The sequence below is a fragment of the Centruroides vittatus genome, unplaced genomic scaffold (assembly GCF_030686945.1).
Source record: "Centruroides vittatus isolate TY-2023 unplaced genomic scaffold, ASM3068694v2 contig_4, whole genome shotgun sequence".
Classification (NCBI taxonomy): domain Eukaryota; kingdom Metazoa; phylum Arthropoda; class Arachnida; order Scorpiones; family Buthidae; genus Centruroides; species Centruroides vittatus.
The window spans coordinates 1282844-1302282 of NW_027122214.1; the positions used below are offsets into that span (position 1 = coordinate 1282844).

The 19439-nt window shown below is 32.2% G+C and overlaps 1 protein-coding gene across 1 annotated transcript; it reads right to left on the reverse strand.

Moving 5' to 3' along the window:
• Positions 1–468: 468 nt before the first annotated feature.
• On the reverse strand, positions 469–19439 carry LOC136976358 (uncharacterized). Its single transcript, XM_067271606.1, has 20 exons — positions 19385–19439; positions 13112–13296; positions 12797–13030; positions 12557–12740; positions 12363–12487; positions 11346–11495; positions 11122–11254; positions 10892–11047; positions 10737–10822; positions 10444–10656; positions 5614–5626; positions 4385–4563; positions 4071–4304; positions 3822–4005; positions 3629–3753; positions 1453–1602; positions 1242–1374; positions 988–1143; positions 830–915; positions 469–706 (listed from the first exon to the last, which is right to left on the reverse strand). The coding sequence occupies exons 1-20, from the start codon at positions 19437–19439 to the stop codon at positions 485–487; spliced, it is 3003 nt and encodes a 1000-aa protein (XP_067127707.1). The 3' UTR covers positions 469–484.

Genomic DNA, 19439 nt, shown 5'->3' on the forward strand with positions numbered 1-19439 from the left:
GAAAATTATTCGAATGTTTGAAGCTATAATATATAATTTATTGTATGAATTCAATAATATATAATATAATTATCTAAAGTTTTGATTCATTATAAAAAATTAATATAGTTTAATATTGACTTTTTCATATAATTTAGATTTAAACAAAAAAATGTATCACAACAGATAAAAATTATAATTTTACATATATACAGTACATGACATCATATGATTATGACATTGTATTAAGAAAAATTGAAACTTCTTAATAGAAAATTGAATAATTTCATATATCAAGAAGAAATATCGCTTTATTTTCTTGAAGGCAAAACAGTTTTGATATCTTTTTCATTTTCTTTGTTGTAATTCGAAAACTTAATTTAAGGTAAAAAGTAACGTAAGATTTGTTGTATTTAATTAAACTATTTCTTATTAAATAAAAACAATACAGGTCTTATATTATTATAAAATATTACTACTCCAATCATAAATAAGAATAACTGTGTCATTGTATTTGTCCGCGCGAACTTGCGACACAATTTAAAGGATCAGAATTACGTTCTTTACTGATTTCTTCTTCAGTTAACGATGGTGAACTTTGTATAATAAAAGGATATTTGGCCCATGGCTGAACTTCGGCCGAACCCCATATCAAAAAGCAGATCCCACCAGATATTAGTACTCCAGCCATAATATATAACACGGAATTCCACTGATCTATCGTTTGCTTAAAGTAAAGAAATAAAGTACTTCAGTAAGAACAATTTTAAAAAGAAGCAATTGCAAATTAAAACATTACAAAACTACTAAGAAAAATGACACCGTTTTTTAAAAATTTAATAGAACTTACTCCTTCTTGAGTTATATAACCAGTTACCATAGGACCCAAGAAAGCACCGACTGTTGGCAAAGTTGCTAATAATCCGCACATAGTACCTATTTAGAAAAAAATAAGAATATTTTTAAAAAATTTTCTAAATAAAACAAAATTTTATTGTAAATACTTGCCAGCGAAATCTGGAGCCATATCCACGATGGTTGGAGTGCTACCTCCTGCATTGAATCCGAATAAAAATAGTCCAGCAGATAAAATAGTTATAATTAAAGGTATGTTGCATCCAATTCGGGGAAGAGCAATTAAGCATACACCACAACCAACTAATCCTATAAGAGATTTTTTATGAACGAATATGTACTTTTGTATTCGGAGGAATATTCTGCCCTAAACGCAAAGTACAAATTCACAAACATTTTGATCTTACCAGAACATTCGAAACTCTTTCTAATGACAGTTATAGAAAAATGCCTTTTTTGTCTAAGATAATCGGAAACATAACCCGAAACAATCATTCCTAAACAGAGGAATGTGTAAATAATTGCAGTAGCGATACCATTCTGTAATTGTTTGAAATTAACACAATGTAATTCCCATAAGTTTAAAAAAATTACATGAAATATATCTATGAAAATTACCTGTTTCAAAGTCATGTTGAAAACCGATTCGAGATATGAAGGTAGTTCGGCAGTAACGGTAAACAACCCCCAAAAATTTGCGAATCTCGCGTAGAGGAGAGCCCAAAATGGAATTGAAGTAAATATGCTCTTCCATGGAACGGGTAATTGCTTAAAAAGAAATGTAATAACAAGGTTACAAAATTAATTTTATAACGAAAATACTAATATTGTATATTTGAAGCAAATTTACAGATTGGGTTACGTCGGTCAAGACGAACGTATTATTGTATTATAAAAGTTTTTAAACATTTTGGTTGTATTCCCAAAAAATGTCTGTATTGTTTAAAAACTATTAATAATTATTGGATTTTATTTTGTACGCACTATATAAAATAAGTTTGAAGCGTAGAGCGCTACAAATGTCCTATTACTTGCACCTTGTATATCTATAGACCGTACTAAATAAAAGTACTTATTGATTATTCGTTAAATAATTTGTGTTGAATATTACCTTAGTTTGAATCTTCAGATATTGTTGACAAGCCAATAGGAACAGATCGGACCACTTTTTGCCGCCAACCTTATTAATGCAATTCTAATTTCAAACCACCTGCTAGCGTGCAACAGTCAAACCAATATTTCTCCTAACTTTGGAAAATATAACATTCCACCGCTTATATACTGTACTGTACATTTGCACTTTAATGATGCGTGTTTAGATTTGTCTTAAGAATTAGAAACATTGGATATGTTACTGTTATTTCTTTAACGTTTAAAACACGTACAATTAATGTAATCACAGTACTAAGCAACTAAATCTCGCCTTATTCCAAGAAAAACTAACGCTTAGAAAGTCCATTAATAATATTTTTTAGAATTTTCTCTGCCCTGTGGGCATCAAAAGGGCCTTTGTTAGTAAGCCCATGACAGGTTCGGTCAGATCCACAATGGAGCGGCAGGGTGGTGAAGGACGGGTGATTAATCCAATTTAGCAATCATTGATATACTATATATATATTATACCGTAAATCCTCCAATAGACACCGGGTCTCCTATAAACGCCAACTATGTAGTTTAAACTGCTAAATAGAAGCCGGAAGTCTAAATTTCTACTCGCAGCTCGCCAAGCTTAAGAGATTTCTGTACGTGCTGTGGTAATTTTCCCTGGGAACTCTTAAAAATGTTTTTACCACGACATGGTACTGTAGTATACGGTAAATAATACTTTAATAGGTGCATCTTACTGTATTTTCTGTTTCGAACTGTTTATTTTACACAGATCAGTGAATAAAACATCGATCGAAACGACCACCAAGAGGTCTTACAGCGTTGCCTTCACCTGGATGCATGTGCACACGCAAAAGAACACTCCGGAGCAGCAGCAGCGCGGAAATTCAAAGTGCATCCAAAGCGGATTCGCGATTGGAGAGGCTAAGAATAAGAATGAAGCAAAGAGGCTGACAGGAGGAGGGCGAAAGAAGATCAGCGAAGAATTAGAAGAAAAGGTTCTGCGCAGTGGATCTGTGAACAGCGAAAGAAAAATAACCGTATCTCCAGACGGATAGTGACGGGTAAGGAGAAATATCACCCAATTAGATGAAAGTGGTAAACAAAACGCGGTGTTCACAGCTAATAGAGGATGGCTAAAAAAATTCACGAAACGTAGCTACGTTCATATCGCAATAACTTCATGCTTACGGTAATGTTGTAGTACAGTAGTGTGCTTTTCTTTTAAATAAAAAGGAAAGTTCTTGTTAACTTCCCGCAGTGTTTATTATTTGGAAGGGAATGGATGGAGAAACCACGGAGTTGGTGATGGTGGAAAGAAAAACCGCAATTTCCCGTCTTTATATCATTAGTTTAGATGCGAAATTCTGCGAGAATAGAATAGACGCCGGGCTCTAAGTATATTCTGTCCAATAGACGTCCGGATGTCTATTAGAAAATTTACAATATTATAATAATAAATTATACATTAATAATATAAATACACAAACTTTTAATATAGATGTTTAAATAACAATTCAAATTAATATATTGGCCTAATTAAAATTTAAAACGCAGATTTTTAAAGAATGTTTTATATTTATTTACGTCAATGCAAAACTGAATGCTTAAGGTTTTTTTTTATTTATTAAAAACTAGTATATTTAATTCGTTTAAATGCTATTTTATAAAAATAAAATTTATTCACCTTTCTCGTGGAATTGGGATCTTGTTCTAAATATATTTTTTCCAGTTTATTAATACCAGGATGTTCTGCGGGTTTGTTAAATACGGTGAACGCCCAGAGGACAAACCATAAACAACCACAAATACCTAACAAAAATCTGTTTAAAATCACAATTGATAGAAGATAACAGTTACCGAAACGAAACTTATCTTACCGAGAACGTAAAATACGGACGGCCATCCACCGGCAAATTCACTTTCACAAAGATGGGCAGCGATGGGAGTTGCAATAATAGATCCTACGTTAGCTCCCATACAAGCGATGCCTAAGAGAAAACTCCTTTCTTTCAACGTGCTCCAATATACTATCATAATGAACATGGCCGGATAAGTTGCCCCCTTTAATATTAAACAAAATAAATCATTCTACTCTACATTAAAACTCATTCGTGTGTCGGGCTTACCTCACCGAATCCACTTAAAATACGAACAACGATTAAGACGTCGTATCCGGCTCTGGCAGCAACAGGAAACAGTAAATTTAGTAACGAAGAACAGAATACTCCTCCTCCGAACAACCATTTTCCACCAATTTTTTCGGCCAACCATCCTCCCGGTAGCTGCGTGAAAATATAACCGTAAAAGAAAGACGCTAAAACAATCCCTTGTATGTAAGGATCCCAATCAAATTCCTTTTTCTATAGAAGAAAATAACAATTACTTTTACTGGCCTTAGAATATTTATGACACCTTTTAAAATGTACATTTATAATGTTACATTTTCTAATTCGTAAGTTGAATTGGCTTCTGGATTATGACAGCGATCGCTGCTGATAGGCGTTTTGGTGTTATTTGTCATGGCAACTAGAGCGATGCTCAGGCCAACTCGAAAACATAACACGATGCACAAACCCGAAAAAAACATAAAAGTTAAGAAGTAACGAGCCGGTATATAATCTGAAAAGTTTATAAAAAAAATTTAAAATATATTATTACTCCAAATTTAAAATTTCATTATTAGCGAAGTTGAGGCCGAAGTTTTCAACGCGAAAACGTGTACGTCGGACGTTGAGAGCCGCTTTCCTGTAAGCCTAGAAGTTTGGCAATGGCGTTTGGAAAGTCAGTGGAATCATGCTCGACATTCCAAAGGCCATTGCCAAACTTCTAGGCCTACAGGAAAGCGGCGCCGAACGTCCGACGTACACGTTTTCGCGTTTAAAACTTTGGCCTCAACCTCGCTATTATTTCCATTTTTTTTTTTTTTTAAGTTAAAATATGTCAAATACCAATTTGAAAATTTATTATCGTGTAACTATTGTATCAATAATTAGTTTATAACATATAAGAAATATTTCTATAAAATCACTAAAAAAATACAGTCGAAAGATATTTTATTAAATTTTCCGATTATTTTAATAAAATAAAACTCGAGTTATAATGTGCTTTCTCTTTAAAACTTCCATTAAGTTCAACGTCTAATGTAATTTAGGGTTACAGATAAAGAAGATAAAATTATCAGAGTAAATGATAAACTTAAAAATTAGTCAAAAAGCAACTATAAAACTAGAATCAACAACGAAAAGCGGAAGATTTTGGCAGTTCCAAATACATAAAAAAAAAAAAAAAAAAAAAAAAAAAAAAAAAAAAAAATGGAATTATGGAAATTTGTTTGCAAACAATTCAATAACTAGTACTGAAAGTGAACTACAGAATATTAGTAAATAATCCAAGAAACAGATTATAGAATAATATCATTTGCTATTCATTCTGTGCTCAATTGATCATATTTGGTCTTATTTGCATTAAATAGAGTTCGTTTAGAAACTTTAAATTCGGTTAAATTTAGCTTCTAAATGTTTTACTTGTAGATCATACGGTATGTTTAATAAGTAAAGGTTTACTTACCCCAAATAGACCATTTTGTTTTATCTAATAGAGAGTCTTGATTTTCTTCCTCCATTGTTGTTTTTAACGTCAAGTGGGGCGGAATTTATTATTGCTTATTACTGATTATGCTTATCTACGGATAGAAGATTAAAATCTATCAATTATATTAAATAATTTAATATATTCTTTTAAAATATTAGTATAAAAGCTATGAATGATAAAGATATTACCGAGTATGAAATGTAAATTTTCTCAGTACTGTATATTAATGTAATTAATTTTGCATTTTATTATATTTTAAGTTGATTTATTACTACATTCGATAAGTAACTGATAATGTCATTTTATATAATTATTTGCTGCATAATTCATATAATCTATTAAATAAAACTTACTATTATCTATTAAATTGTTCTTTCTATCATTTAATAATTAAAAGTAATTTTATAATCAAACATATCTAATCGTTAAATCATAAAGTCAACTGAGCGTTCAAATAACAAACATTGATTTTAATAAATATAATATTACTACATAAGTTTTTAATTTGTTGCCAACAGAAATAAATTCCTCTAAATTAACACTCATGTTTTACTTCCCATAATACAGTAAATTCAGTATAAACGGCGTCAGGTTTCAAAAATCGCCCGTTAGTAAATCTATACATATATAATCGAGACGAGTTGATAATAATAATAATCAGCGCAGAGCCCAAACGGTTGGGAGTTGAAAGTTAAAATTTGGTACACAGTTAGGGTACGTCACGAGAACGCACGCTAAGAAGGGATTTTTCGAAATTCCTCCCCACGGGGAAGAAAGACAGGATTAAGGCTTAACACTTCCATCAACAATGGAAGTGTCAAGTAACAATGGAATTGTTAAGAGAAAGCGACGTGCAAGACGCAGATGCAGTTTTTTTTTGTTTTTGCGGGAAATCGAACATATTTTTAAACCCATCTAAAAATTCTCTAATTAGTCTGGAAAAAGGAGATCCAAATTCTTGCATTCTGTGAAAACGGTTAAGGTTGACTATAATGTAATAATCTTAATCTTCACTATCATTAATTTTGCCCGAGCAACGCCGGGCCCACCCGCTAGTAATTAATAAACAAAACATTCTTTATCAAAATGAGCAGAAATACAATTGTTTTCCGTAGGTTTAAAGCGCTTCATTTTTATTTTTGAAATCCATTCTCGTAATAAACTGGACCTTGAATGAGAGGAAAGATGGCAAGATATTGCCCCTTTTCAATCTTTCTTTCGATTTTCGTGTGTATATCAAAATATACCGTATTTTACGGACTATAAGACGCTACGGACTATAAGACGCACCTTAATTTTTAAGCAATTTAAAAAAAAAAAAAAATACCTATAAGACGCTACGGACTATAAGACGCACCTGAATTTTGGGGGCAATTTTTCGAAGAAAAAAGTGCGTCTTATAGTCCGTAAAATACGGTATAACATGAAGTGGACAAAATAGGTTCTAAAATTGTTTGAACTTAGGAGGTTATTTTTTTTTAAAACTTTATTTATTTATTGATCTATAAATTAGTGATATAAACACGTTTTTACATATCACATGTGCCACCAAGTCACATAATAATACCTCGTTATTCGAATTCAATAGGAATAAAAATACTAGAAGTTTCATTCCTGTCTTTCTAGGGACCAACATCGGCGTTTCGCATTGTTTTGCGACGCTTTTCTTATTCGTGTTGCAAATATAAACAATCCAGTGGTGCCTCGTACTTTGAATTTAATTCGTTCCAAGAGGCCGTTCGAAACTATTCATTAGTCCGAATCAATTTTTCCGTTAAAAATAATGGAAAGTAAATTAATCCGTTTTTAGACTCTAAACAATACCCATTTCGATAAAATTAAACAGAAAATACATATAATTTAAAGTACAAATAAAACAATTAAATGCCCTAAGCAATAAATTAGAACCTTGCGTGCAGTTCGAACGCAGAAGCATCGTTCGAACTCCGGGCCGAATTTCTCTAGAATTTAGCGTTCGAACTCTAACATTCGAAGATACCAATGTATTATCTTTATGTTAAACTGATTAAATAACTGTAAAGATATTTTAAAACTTTAATGAAGAGTAATTAATTAATAATAAAACAAAAGAAAACGTATTTTAAAATAATAGGAAATAGTGTTTCTCTACCGGGATCTTAGTTGCTTTTTAAACATTTAAATTTTCGGGGAAATTACGCAAAAATTTTAAGTCGGAGAAATTTTGCCAATAGAAAATATAATAGTACATGTATATAAACAACAACTCCATAAACTCGATTATTAATTAAAGACAAATAAACTGTCAAATTATCGGGTTATAATAAGGCCAATTAAATGAATTGATACGAATTAATTTGTCTAGAAGTAGACGTCATCTCATGCTAATTTTTATAATTATAATATTTTTATATTTCATTGAGATTTTCTTCCAGAAATTCTAAATTAAAATTAAAATTATTATATTTTGTGGCATCGCTGGAGCCATTAAAAGCTAAGCAACAGAGGATCATCAGAATACATCTTTTTCTTTTATTTTAAATGAGTCAAATCAACTGAAAACACCGTTTTGGAGACTAAAGGAGTCGCATGGTCGATGGATTCTCCAGATAGCTTCACTTTATATACATACATATTATTTTCTGTGACTATTCATGTGTCAAGATAATTTCTTCTTCATTCTTATATTTATTCCGTAATAATTTCGTTAATTTCTTTTGTATTTGTGTAAATTTTAAATTTCTATAAAATGAGCTGGCTTTCGGAATAAGATATTTGGTAGAATTGTTACCGAAAACAGTCGTTAAAACGCTACCACCTTATTTTTTGTCTTTAACTTTTAAAATTCATACTGGAGATTACGACGATTCAGATTTATAGAAATTTCTTCATTCACATTTTAATTTTCATTGTTTGAAATTTTGAATTTTCTACATTCTGACTAACAAGTAAGGGCATTATTAACTTTTTGAATCTTAATTGCTGGGATTTTAAATGTTAAGCTTTGAGCCTATATTGTTCACTTTTTAATAAGATAAGGTATAAGGTACTATTAAAAAGTGTGATAATATGATATCCTATACTTGTACTGTACATTTGTGCCTCTACGCAAATTTGAACAACCCGGTGCTGTGGTACCACGAGCGAAAGGGTGGTGCAGATTTAATCTGTATTTCAAATAGGTTTATTTTTAACAACTCAATATTTTTCAAGCAGCACGGTACTGCTGATTACATTTTCTTCTTTTCTTTCACGACAGATAATTTACATTAAATTCAAATCCTATTTAATTGAACTCAATGCACAGTGATTGTAACATTTTATTCTTGGCAACTTGAACATTTCCAAGTGAAAGAAGCTAGGTGGTGGAAAAAAATGATTATTTTTCTTACTATTTTATAAATTTCAATACGTTGTATTGTATTTTACAATATAGTTTAATAAATCTTGTTTAGTTAATCTGTACAGTAGTAATGGAATTAACTTGTCTTTTTGAATTTGAGTGTATTAAACGTTTAGGAGCATTTGAATTACTTGGCGAGTGAAATAAGAAAGCGTTATGTTGTACAGTTGGAATAGAAAAATCCCGACGACCTAACCGACTTACTGTGAAATAACATCATATAATTTCAGTTGAAACTGAAATATTACTAAAAATATAGTGTAAAATAAATTTCATAGCTCAATAAAGATGCTTAGTTTTAAGTAAAATCAAATTTGTTTTATTTCTCTGTCATTCTCGATTTAGTTACAGCAAGTAGATAATAAAAGATACATAAAACCAATATTTTTGCCAAAATACAGGCCAATATTCTCGATTATATTTCTATTCAATTTTATCTGTATCCTGGATGATAGTATTGCCTCCATTTTCTTAGGTCTGTATAGATTATAGAGTTTTACGGAAATATAACAATCTTAAAATAAATGTTTTAGTATAAAATAAGTTTAGTCTTACTCCTTAACACCCACTTTTTTTTTAAAACTCTTTCCGCCCTGTGGGCACTAAGAGGGCCTCTTTTAAAAGGGTCATTATGGGTTTGGCCAGGCCCACAATGGGGCGACCGGGTGGTGAGGGAAGGGGCCCGACGTATCCGAACGGACCACCCCCTGAAAAATTCCTGGGGATTATTCGACCTGTTCGGATTCAATCCCGGGTCCCCCAGAGAGGTAGGCTGCCACCTTGACCGCTCGACCATCCGGCCACTTAACACCCACTTTGCTGGTAATACTACCCGCATTATAAACCCGAGATGATGTTTTTTAACATAAAAAGATTTAGAACGAAAACGTTCTTGGCCCTTATTTTCATATTATTAAACACTACTACAACATTGTTTTCCATTTGAATATGATGTTATAACATTATTAAAACGTGAAATTATTATGTAACATTGTTTCTATTGTGAACTATGGCAAACAGACAGTAGAACGAATTAAAAATAATTCGTGAATATGCAAGATTTACAATGAAAGTTAAAATTGATCGTTTTTCTTTATATAATTTCTGAGTTGTAACGATTTTCAAAACAAAATATTTCTTTGATAGAATTCTCATTGAGACGAGACGTCGAGACATTACAGAGACGAGATTATGGGATTCTGGATGATAGAAATGTCATTAAAATAGACAAAGTTACGGTTAGTGAAGTTTAAATGAATATTGTGAATTATTGCAATAACAAGTCTGAATACAATAATTCTTATATTATTGAAAGATATATTAAATAATTACCGTTTTAATACATTTAATTTACATTGAAATTATACTGTATTTACTACTTATTCTTTTAATTACTGAATACGCATAAAATATAGAACAACAACAATAGTAATAAATAGAATAATTATAACGTGTTCATAAAGTAGAATAATTTGTTATTATTGATATAATTCATTTACTCTCCACTAGTTCCATTAAAATTTCACCGAATCGTTTTGAAAACTTGCCACACAATTCAAAGATTTAGGGTTTTCAACTTTGTTACTTTCTATAGTCGAGATGGAAGTATTATCCATAATTGACGGTACTTTAGCCCACGGTTGAACCTCGGCCGAACCCCATATCAAAAAGCAAGTTCCACCGGACAATATGATTCCAGCCGTGATGTAAAATACCAGATTCCATTGATCTATGGTTTCCTTGGATTAAAACAAAATTTTAAAAATCAACAAAAATAGGTAAAAAAATTCAATTAAAATCTTTTAAATGAAAAGCTTACTCCGTCATGAGTTATTAAACCAGTGACCATAGGTCCTAAGAAAGCCCCGGTAGATGGTAATGTTGCCAATATTCCGCACATAATTCCTAATTGGACAAACAAATGACTTCAAATTAAAATGGCCGAAAGGAAAACATTTTACGTGAAATGCTTACCAGAAAAGTCGGGAGCCATATCTGCTATGGTTGGTGTGCTTCCTCCAGTATTGAAACCGAAGAAAAACAGACCAATAGACATGGCTGTTGTTATTAAAGGTACGTTGCATCCAATTTGCGGAATAATTATTAAGCATGTGCCACAACCAACTAATCCTACAAAATATTCTTTATTAAAAATTTGTTTGAAAACTTATTCGAAGTCAAAATGTTAATCCTTCCAGATTTACCTGTAAATTCAAAACCTTTTCGAATGGCACTAATAGAGAAACGCTTCTTTTCTCTGAGGTAATCGGAAACGTAACCAGCAAAAATCATTCCAACGCAGAGAACTATATTTACAATTGAAGAAATGTCACCATTCTAAAATACGTATAAATAAAAATATATCATTGTAACTTTTACATGAAATTTTTAAATCATATAAATATTTTTCTGGATGTCTGTGTGTTACCTCTTTTAATGTCACACTAAAAACTGATTCAAGGTAGGATGGAAGTTCGGTAAGAATAATAAAAAGACCCCAGGCAATCGCAAATCTTGCGTAGAAGAGAGCCCAAAATGGAATGGAAGTAAACATACCCTTCCAAGGAATTGGCAATTTCTGAAAAAGAAATAAAATCGTAATTTTACAAAGTTTTTCAACTTATTTTATCGTATCGTAAAAACCAACAATATCGTAATAACAAATAAAGATTGTAAGTATGGAGTTAAGAAAAGTGAATAAGTTCAAATACCTAGGAAACATTATCGTAAAAGAAAGAAATAAGTTAGTTAAAAACAATCAGCAAGATTAGTGTCCATCAGTGCGTAAAAGTTATGCTACGGAGAAGGAAACACTTGTTAACGTTCTTACAATAGCCTTTACACTTATGAAAAATTGTAAATAATAATAACAATAATAATAATTCAATGGAAAATAATTTTACGTAGAAACAATTCTTGAAGGAATTAGTACAAATGAAAAGCTTTAGTAGTAATAATATGTGAATATATTTTGCAAGAATAGGTAATATAACGATAAAATTGGCAGCAGTGTCTTTTCCTTTCGATATTTGAAAATCAGTAAGAATACAATTACTGCAAAATTAAAATTATAAAATGGAATCATTCGGTGAAAAATTTGCACTATTCGTTTGGGGTCGCCTACATGTTGTAGGCATATTTCTAAATGCGCCATTGATGAGGATGCTATGACAGCTCTAATAACTTACAAATATGCATGCTCCGAACTTGGAATCGCTACGGCAATAGGCTGACAGCTTACAGCTATTTTACAAATACATACAGTATATGTTCGTAAATGTGTATATGTCGGGTATATAAAAGTTATGTATTCGATAACACATAAGAACATAATAAGTACTAATAAAACTTAATTCTTAAAACATTAAGAAATTCGCAATTAAAATATTCAATGGCATTTTATAAGATTTACCAGATCGTAATTTTAAATAAAAGATATATTCACCTTCTCCACTATGTCTGTATTTATTTCTAAATATGATCTTTCTCTTTCGCTAATCCAAGGATGTTCTGCAGGCTTATCAAAAACGCTAAAGACCCAGACGAGAAACCACAAACATCCCCAAACACCTAGAAAATTTGAACTGTGTCAAAATTAATTAAATACAGTCATACTAACTGATATTCATACAATCTTACCAGATACGTAAAATACCGAAGGCCAACCACCTGCAAATCCTTTTTCGCAGAGGAAAGCGGCTAAAGGAGTGGCAATGATTGCTCCTACGTTTCCTCCCATGCAAGCGATGGCTAACAGAAGGCTCCGTTCTTTCAAAGTACTCCAATGTACCATCATGGAGAACATGGCCGGATATGTCACACCCTTAAGATTAACGGAAATTAGTATTCCTTAAGTTTAAAAACTTTTTTACGGCTTACCTCACAGATTCCACTCAGTATACGGACAACAATAAAAATGTCATATCCTGCTCTGGCACTAACAGGAAACGTAAGATTTAATAAACAAGATAAAAATACTCCTCCCCCAAAAAACCATTTTCCGCCTAGTTTTTCCGATAACCATCCTCCTGGTATTTGCGTTAGTATAAAACCGTAAAAGAAAGATGCAAGAATGATACTTCGTAAATAAGGATTCCAATGAAACTCCCCTTGCTAGAAAGAAAAATCAGTAAAGATAAGCATTTTATATGCGAGATGTTATTTATATTTCAATTGAAAATTTTGAAATGTTACATTTTCAAACGAGTAAGTCGATCCATTTTCGGATATCGGGCAACGATCTTGTGGGTGTCTAGTCGAATTTTTAGTGATGTTTACCATAGCGACTATAGCAATACTCAGTCCACCTCGAACACAGTATGTGATGCATAAACCCATGAACAACATAAAAGTTACAAAGTAACGAAGTGGTATGTAATCTGGCAAAATTTATTTTTAAAAAATATATCGTCATTTTATGCATTGATGGACATAAAACAAGAAAAAATACAAAATGATTTCGAAAGTGAAATGAAAAAATAATAAAAATAAAACAATTAGTTGACAAGCAAGAGATTCTAAATTATTTAAATAAAAACATTATAGAAAATTTAATAGAATACATTTTTCTGATAATTTCCTAACTTCTGCTCTTTTTTAGTTTCCTGGTTATTACGTATTTTGAATCTTTCGATTCTTATTTTCGGATCCATTTACAAGCCTGATTCAGCGCTGTAAATTGAGCCTAAATCGTTTGTTCTGTCATTTAAGTTATTGCTGGAGAAGGATGAAAGGTGTGTTTCGTGAGTTTATCGTTAAACCTCAGGTTATTTATAGAAAAAAGTGAATCTTTTTGAGTTGGCTACTTTGGAGCTTTTCTTTAGAAAATTTTTAGCTACAAAAGTTAAAAACAACGTTAGTGCCCACTGGGCGGAAAGACATTCACAAACTGGCGTCATAAAACATGTCTGTTCCGCTAGAAATATTGTATATTACAATAAATAATGAGTGTGCAAAATGTGTCTGAATATAGTGAGATTAAAGATAATTTCAACAAACAGCTAATGGAGTTCTACGCAAAACAGCGTGAAAATGTGAAGAAACCATGGATTAGAGAAAGAATTCTTGAGGCTAAAAGATATATATAAAAAGTGGTAACATGGCCATAGATTCCGGTGCACAGCGGATGTCTATCGAATATTATTGGTGTTCCAAGTATGATGTCTCATTTCTAAGAAAAAGTTACCTGAAGATCCTACGGTACATATACGTACTGAACAGTATTTTGATGTGTTGATGGAAATTCATAAATTCTGCGGACATGGTGGTCGTGACAAAATGCTATGCAGTATTAAACATATTTTATATACTAAAGAGCAGTTGAAATATTTGTTGCTTTATGTCCTGTCTGTAAACCAAACGCAATATAGCCCACCTAAGAGAAGTATTGTGTTCCGACCAATAGTTTCTAAAGATTTTAATGTACGTGGGCAAGTGGATTTAATTGATTTACAGTCAGCACCAGATGGAGAGTATAAATGGCTGTTAAACTATCAAGATAATTCTACTAAATATTTACACTTTAGACCGCTTTAATCAAAGTAGACGTCTGAAGTAGCTGTGGAACTGTTAAATTTTTTTTTACAGTTTGGAGCTCCATATATCGTACAGAGTGACAATGGCCAGGAATTCACCGCAAAAATCTTCGAAGAACTTGTAAATATGTGGCCAGAATGTAAAATTGTGCATAACGGTCCTCGACATCCACAAACACAAGGTAATGTTAAACGCAGTAACCGAGATGTTAAAAATATGCTTAGATCTTGGATGCGCGACAATAATTCGACAAAATGGTGGATTGGGTGCTATTTTGTGCAATATCAAAAAAGGCATCGTATTATCGATTCATTGGCAGATCGCCAAATCGAGCCTAAAACTGGTTTACAAAGTTCTGATATTCCTGATAGTATTCTTTCATCTATTGAAACTGAGGATGTAGAGCAGCGGTCAGCAACCTTTCTGACCTCACGGACCACTAAACCCACAATTTTGAATCCCGCGGACCACGGTCATGAATTTTTTAAACGATACGAAATCTGTAGAATAATGATCATAAAAGTTTAATTTTACTATATTAATATGAAACTCGCGTGTTTAATTATAACAAATTAATGAAAGCCTAAAGTTCATTGCTGCTTGTTTGAAATAAGTTTATGGATTCTTAGCGCTTTTCCACGAAGGACGACGATCGCACTCACAATATTGTTTATTGTTCATTATTTATTGATAACAGTCACTTCGTTTTTCGTTTTAGATTCGAATAAAAAATGCCTGTGAGTGAAAAAAGTAACTAAGCATTTTGCGTTTCTTTCGTAATATTTTACAGAACATTCAATTGATCAATGTCCAAATTTCTCCACGGACCATCCAAATTTTCTCGCGGACGAGACCACCGGTTGCCGACCGTTGATCTAGAGAACCTTGCCAACAGTGATCTAAAAGTTGTAAAAGACGTAGAAAACATTCAATATGATATTTCACAACGGAAATTGCACAGTTCTGGTAATTTTATTAGTGGAAATACATTTTATAACACAATAACCACAGAAAATAATGAAAATTTATCACCTGATCTAACCTGTACAGTGTTTCAAAATGAAACCGGTGTAGTTCTCACTTTAAACATATTCATGCTATTTGCGGATTAACTGAAGGCAATGAAGATTATGGGTCAAAGATGATCTGTTTTATATGCAAAATCGAGCTTAATATATAAATTGAAAGAGAAAAAGCGCACAAAGAAGTAAACCGACTGCAGAGAAAATGGTTGACGATACTTTTAATGGTTTTAAAGTGTTTACTCATCTTTATAATTTAATTTTGCACTGTTTAGTATGTCAAACTACCTCTTTATTTATGTCGTGATTTTACAAAAGTTATTCTTAATTATAATAAAGTACCTAAATATTAATAATACTTAATAGCAATACATATTTTTAAATTTAAATGAGCAATGAGAAGTTGATTAGTTATTATAAATAATTATATTATCTCCCAAAAGCAGGAAGTAATTCAAATACTGCTAGTTTTTATAATTTTCAAGTTTATAAATAAATAATTTCGATTGTGCAATATATGTTTTTTTTTTGTTTTTATTTCCTAATATTTTTGTTTCTAACTTTAATGAATAATTCACATTTTAGTAGAGGCTGAGATTTCCGCCGCTTTACAATACAACTAAACGTAGCAAGCCGCATTGTAAAACGGGATGTAACGACAATCCGGCTGAACGTTATTTAGTTTTATTACAAAAGGCTAGACGCTTTGTAAAGCGGCTAAATTAACAATCAGCTGTGACAGATACATAACAAGGAAAAATACTGAAATCGTGTCAAATTTGACACTCCCGGTTGGTTTTGGGCGTGTGTTGGGATCTATTTCATTTAATATCTCTGGATGAGGTAAAGATTAAGAAACGAAATTTGGCCAGGTGGCTAGTGTATAAGGGACATGATGCTATTAAATTTTGGTGGTTGAATGTCGAGGGGGTGAGATAGTGGATAGTTACTTGTCATATCGCGGGAGGGGTTAGACTTAATGAAGATTTTACTCGTTATTAACATTTACAACTTCTTTAAAAATAAAACTCGCCTCTACCCCAAAATTACGCGTTTTGCCATTTTTTAATAATATAAAATTTTTCTAAGAAAATTTCATAACAGATGGCGCCACATACAATTTTATTTATTATGATTAATAATACAAAAAATTTTTAAATAAAATTTCCTAATAGTCGGAAAAGTCACGTAACTCGTTGCTGGTTTTTGTATTCTAAAAGAAAGAGCAGAAATTACGAGAAAATTAGAAAAAAGAGATTTTAAAAAGTACGTTAAAACATCGAAGCGAGGCACTGCAGACTTCAAACACTAAAGTCTATTCTTACTAGTGTTTAAAAATCTCAGAAAATATGATGGTGATTGCAATTAGTTTCACAAAGATTACACGGATTTGTATAGATTTCACGATTGAATACATTTATTTTTTAAAAAACTTTTCCTGCCCTGTGGACATGAAGAAGACCCACAATGGGGTGGCCAGGTAGTGAGGGACCAAGGCCCAACATATCCGGACGGACCACCCCGTGAAAAATTCTTGGAGATTTTTCGACACGTTCGGATTCGATCCCGGGTCCCCAGAGCGGTAAGCTGCCACCTTGACCGCTCGGCCATCCGGTCTCGCGATTGAATACAGAGGGTGATCAGTTAATTTAACGAACATAATCCGTTCCAAGACCATGTCGAGACCCGAATTGTTCGTTAGCCAATTATCGATTTATCACAGCGTTTTTTGGTAATTTGATTAATTCGTTCTGGAGACCCCAAAAATAAACAAATTATATTCTTTCTTACTACGTTTATTTACATGTAGTAACAAACTAAAAGCAATCTCTCCATTTTTTCATGGATGGCACATCTTTGTTTCTTAGATGTGATTTTCGTTACTCCTTTATCTACTTGAGTCTTTTTGATTATATCTTTCTTAGCGACGATTGTGCTTACAGTACTGTAGACCTGTTGAAGCCATACTGCCTGACAACATCAGACATCTTCCCACTCTCTATCTTGATTATCTCTTGCTTATTTTCTATAGTGAACACAGTTCTTGACACTCCACTCTTTTTAGGCCCCATAATATTATCAGTTTTCTTAAATAAAAAGTTCAGAAAAGCACTTACAAAAATTCAGAGAAACATAAATTAACTAGTGCAAAAAAGGTTATGTATACAACTGTAAAAGTCTCGCTTCATAAACCATTCATAGATGCCATTAAAATATAGTTTTACTAATGTTTAGAAGCGACGCTGCGTTTGTTTGCTCTGTGAGGTGTTCGTTGTCCAAACATAAAAATCTTTCGCGAAAGTGTTCGTTGTCTGATTTGTTCGCAGTCCGAACTGTTCGTTAACCGATCACCCACTCGACGGCCAGATGGCCGAGCGGTCAAGGTGGCAACCTACCGCTCTGGGGAACCCGGAATCGAATCCGGACGTCGAAAATCCCAGGAATTTTTCGAGAATGATCTGACCGGATATGTCGACCACCGTTCCTCACCACCCGGCCGCCCCATTGTGGGTCTGGCCGAACCCATAATGGACTTGCGACAAGAGGACCTCTCAGTGCCTACAGGGCGGAAGGAGTTAATCTATATCAGCACAACACAGAACGTTATTCAACTTTCTTTTTCGATAATGTCTTTTTAAGTTCGATAAATTCGTTCATTAATCTCTGATCAGCAGATACGTTGACGGAACTTCGTTCTATTTCCCGTACAATACAGAAAATATAGTTTCTCGTATGTTTGCAAAATTCAATGAGTGTATTAATTTTATAATTTTCTCGAACTGAGTAGATCGATGGCAACCGCTAGAAACTATCTTATATCTTCAATGATCCGAGAAATAGGAGATAATTTCGATAGTGGCGTCTCTATGAGTGTAACGAAATGTTATTCATAAATATATGTTATATAATATATTAAAATAAATAAAACAATGGGATCGATTATTAGAATCAATAAAAATTAAAATGTTTAAAATACTTAAACACAGTGAGTCAAAATACTCAATTTTCCCCGACTTCGAAGCAGTTGACACAAGACAAGCGGAAATACTCAAAGACAACAATACCTTTTATTAAACAATTATCACCATATTACGCTACAAATAGCCTCCTCAGTGGTTACTCTGAACAATATTCGTGCTTTTATATTTGACAAATACATCTCAACATGCATCAGTGCTTACTCCTGTATTCAAATTAATTGTATTTGCATATTTTGGTGATAATTGTTTAATAAAAGGTATTGTTGTCTTTGAGTATTTCCGCTTGTCTTGTGTCAACTGCTTCGAAGTCGGGGAAAATTGAGTATTTTGACTCGCTGTGTTTAAGTATTTTAAACATTTTAATTTTTAATGTTACATAATGATTAAAACCTAGTTCTTAAAAAAAATATATCTTAATGTCAAATTTCTTATCTTCTTATATAATAAATTGATTAAAAAATAGATATAATTTATCAGTGATAAATAGCTTACTATTAGTTTTTAAAATAAAAAAAAAACAACAAAAGACCAACCATTACAAAACAATCATTAAAAAGTGAGAAATAATTTTAAAAATTATTATTTTGTATATAATTTGATATTTATGTTAAACAACTGTTGTTTTCTACCAATGCTGAATTTATAAGATATTCCAAAGATCCCTCGCTTTAGCAATGTAATTGGTGTCGGGTCATTTGTTCTATTTACCATAAGTTCGATGCCAGAATTGAGATTACGTTCTCGGAAACGCAATTTGAACTCTTAACATAAAGTCGGCCAACCAAAACGTGGACTTAAATTTGGCATTTCGTATAAAAATAATAGAAAATTTATACTAAATCATAAAAACAGATTGTAAAGAGGTCGTAAATCGGAAACTATTACTCATTATTACTAATTTTTTAATAACAATTTAAGACCTTACTTACTCCATATGGACCATTTCGGTTTGTTTTGCTGAGTAACTTCCTTTACTTCATCCAT

Coding starts and splice junctions, on each gene's coding strand:
- LOC136976358 (XM_067271606.1), bottom strand. CDS start 19,439: ATGGATGAAGTAAAGGAAGTTACTCAGCAAAACAAACCGAAATGGTCC. Junction 13,297..19,384: donor ACCGAAATGGTCCATATGGA/GTAAGTAAGGTC, acceptor AAATTTTGCCAG/ATTACATACCACTTCGTTAC. Junction 1,603..3,628: donor ATCCCAATTCCACGAGAAAG/GTGAATAAATTT, acceptor TTTCTTTTTAAG/CAATTACCCGTTCCATGGAA.